At 37.5% G+C, this 3,368-nt stretch overlaps 1 protein-coding gene across 1 annotated transcript in view; it reads right to left on the minus strand.

The window, feature by feature from the left end:
* Positions 1–3,036, minus strand: part of LOC104393971 (endothelin B receptor) — a 5,552-nt gene extending 2,516 nt beyond the window's left edge. The window contains exons 1-5 of the mRNA XM_010003502.1: positions 2,928–3,036; positions 2,560–2,764; positions 2,071–2,220; positions 1,038–1,171; positions 138–246 (exon numbers count right to left, since the gene is read on the minus strand). Coding sequence (XP_010001804.1) covers positions 138–246; positions 1,038–1,171; positions 2,071–2,220; positions 2,560–2,764; positions 2,928–3,007 — 678 coding nt within the window. The 5' untranslated portion in view covers positions 3,008–3,036. The remainder of the gene's footprint in view (positions 1–137; positions 247–1,037; positions 1,172–2,070; positions 2,221–2,559; positions 2,765–2,927) is intronic.
* Between the last annotated feature and the right edge of the window lie 332 nt (positions 3,037–3,368).

Below are 3,368 nucleotides of genomic sequence, written 5' to 3' on the forward strand. Positions count from 1 at the left end.
TCAGCAGGAGAGGACACCTACCATAACCCGATTATAATTTAAAGTGAAATTTAATCACCATTTAGAACACTTTGTGCGTGTTAAGGAATGGATTTTACTGCTGACATCATCTTTTAACCAGAGAAGCAGCCTCTTACCTTAAAGCAGTTTTGGAATCTTTTGCTCACTAAATAGAGAGCTATTGGATTGATGCAGGAATTCAGTGAAGCCATGTTAATACCAATGTAGTCCATCACGAGAAAAAAGCTGTGTGGAAATTAAAGTAGGTGAGACACTGCATTTGCTCTGTAGAGGTTTACAACTATGAAAACTGGACTCTGCTTCACTCAGCCAAGGCTATTAAATGTAACAGTAAAGGGGCTCACACTCAGGATTAGCTCATGGAGATAACAGTTGTGCTCAATAACAATGTTTGCATCAGTAGATTATTCTCATGAAAGTAATTTCAGAAGATCCAACCACCTTAACTTCTGGGAGGAACATTCATGAGGTTTTCTTCAGAGATTTAGTCCTAGCTGTTGTGTTGAAAAAGGAAAATGGGGCAGAAATTCCCCCTCCACCCTCATATTGCCACAAGACAGAAAGACAGGGAAAACAAGGGGATTCCTCATAATTTTCTGACTCTGCTACTAAAGTGAAACCAGAGTCTCCAAGATGAAGAAGCAGAGAGAACTTCAGATACCCGGAGTAAGACAGCTCATTAGGAAAATGGAAAAATTCCAGTTTGAAAATTGAAAAATTCCAGTAATTTGGAAAAATGATTAGATCGGATATTAGAAGAAACTTCTCCACTGAATAGGTTATCAAACACTGGGCTAGGCTGCCCAGGGAGGTGACTGAACCACTGTCCCTGGAGGTTTTAAAAGACATGTAGTTGTGGTGCTTAGTGACATGGTTTAGCACCAGATGCAGTAGTTACATTAGTGGTTGGATGTGATGAGCTTAACAGTTTTTTCCAACCAAAATGATTCTGTGACATCCAATACACCTATAAAGATTGTCAGCAGTGCACAGGCATTTTATTTTTGCAGTCTCACCTTAAAAGTTCACATCTGTTAGGGTCCTTCTGATCATAAATAGTGAGTTTCAGTATTCTGCTTAAGTGAAGCGGGAGCCAACACAAGGCAAAAACAAGTACCAGACAGAACACGGTTTTGGCCACCTCACGTCTCTGAAAAAGAAAATTGGACAGAACTGAGTTTTTGTTTCTGACTGTTGCTACCTTCTAATATCCAAATGTTTAATAAACAAAATAAAAACCCTATCAAAATAGGAGCTTGGAGAACATAAACTACCTTATTTTCTTGGAATATGCACTCAATCTTTTCTATTGTTTCAGATGTCTTGCACTGACTGTCTGTATCCCTAATTTTTAAAAGGATGAGTAATAATATGAAAAATCAACAACATGGAAACAAACAGTCATTTCAATTAAAATGAAGAACATATTCCATCTACTCAATCACTTTCAAATACCAGCTTGTTTTCAATTGCATTTTCTTGTGCTTTGATCTCAGGTATTATTTTAAATGCCCCAAGAGATTTGAATTACAGCTTTAACTATGTAAGAAAAAAGGAGGACAAATATACATTAAAGTACAAATGTAGTTTAATTCTGATGTAGTATGATGTTTATGTCTGGTGCACTACTAACCTGGAATGTGTTTTGGAATGTGTTTTGTTCTGCTAAAATATACTGCTGACCTCACTACAGCTCAGCATGAAATTGCTTCAAAATAATTAACAATTTTATAGCACCACCTTCTAGATTACAGCATGACCAGTTTTCATTAAAAAGTACCTAGCTCTCAGTTCTTTAAAGAAGAAATAAAAACTATAAAGTCTGAAAGTTTAATGCCAAACAAGAAACATTCTGTGATTGTAGTTAAAATCTCAAGTTTCTGATAAGTACACATACACATAAAGAGTTCAGCAGCAGCACTGCTAGGAAACTTCTTAATAGTAATCTTGCAGTCAGCATACAAGAACAATGATGTGGCAGTAAAGTCAGTGAAGGTATTATTGTCATCCTCTCTACAGTCAGCAAACTTGTCAGGGATAAATCTTTACCTGTTTTAAGTGGTCATTTAAAGCAATCTGCATCCCACTTTTCTTTCGTAACATCTCGCAGGTCATGAGAGTGTAGAAAAATGCTGTAATGCCCAGTGGTAAACAGAAGTAAAAGCTGAACAGCCACCAGTCTTTAGCCTGCTTATAAAACTAGAAGGAAAACAAAAGCAAAAACATTGTTAGGAGCTGAAGCCTGAACAGTATGGAAAATATGCTATAACCAACTGGCCAGTTTGTCCTGAAAAACACCTCTCTAAGGTGTACTCTAAGGTGTACAGATGAGAAAGCAGGACAAGACCAAATCCCACAAAAAGGCAAAAGTTTCCAAATGCTCTTATTTTAACCAATATACTTTAGAAAGTTGTCTGTATTTTATTTGATTGTTATAGTCACCTACATTCTCCATACACATGTGCACATTAAAATCCACACAATACTGAGAAGATCCAAACAACTGTTCCAAAGATTTCATAAACATCAGTGTCTTACCATCATAAAGGATGTTTTCTGTGTGGGGTGAAGCAGGCAGATTCTCAGATCCTTTCCTCTGTACTCCATTGTAATCATGTCAAATGCAATAGCTTCTGGAACAGCCAGTATCACTGATATAACCCAGATCAGTACAATTTCAACAGCTGTCCACTTTGGCACTCCAATTCCTTTAATGCGACTCCAAGAAGCAACTGCTCGGTACCTGATGCAGCAGCACATAGTTGCAAATTAAAAATATGAGAAATACAGTTCAACTGGCTTAAACTCAGCTTATTTCTATTCTATCAGCTGAGTGGAAAGGCAAATTTGAGCCAGTGCCTGTATTGAAAAGAAATTAGAGAATTTGATGAAAAAATGGGTCTCACCTATCTATACTGAGGGCACACAAACTCAGCACTGTGATGCCCACTGATGCTTTTTGAATGAAGGGTACTAATTTGCACATTTCAACACCAAAGGGCCAGTCCTCTGCAAGCAGCTGTGAAAAGAAAACACAATTAGAAATGAGCCATTGAAAAAAAAAAAATACCCAAAGCTGAAACATGGACTTTTATCTTGATGTTGTTTTCTGCCAAGTAAACTTTGTTAAAAAGAACCTTTTCACAAGAGAGTCTCCAAGGTGTGTCCTAAAAACTAGGCCATAGCTTCTCAGTCACTTCCCAGCTGGGCAAAAATACACATGAAGGTTTAGTCCTGACTTCCTAAGTCCTGCAATCTCCTTTTGCTTCTAACTGCACCACTCCAGTGTTTATGGTAAAAGCATAAGCATGATTGGTAAAAGCTGAGCATGGATTTCCCTTGTCTTT

Source organism: Chaetura pelagica, unplaced genomic scaffold (genome assembly GCF_000747805.2).
Source record: "Chaetura pelagica isolate M959 unplaced genomic scaffold, ChaPel_1.0 scaffold106, whole genome shotgun sequence".
Taxonomy (NCBI): domain Eukaryota; kingdom Metazoa; phylum Chordata; class Aves; order Apodiformes; family Apodidae; genus Chaetura; species Chaetura pelagica.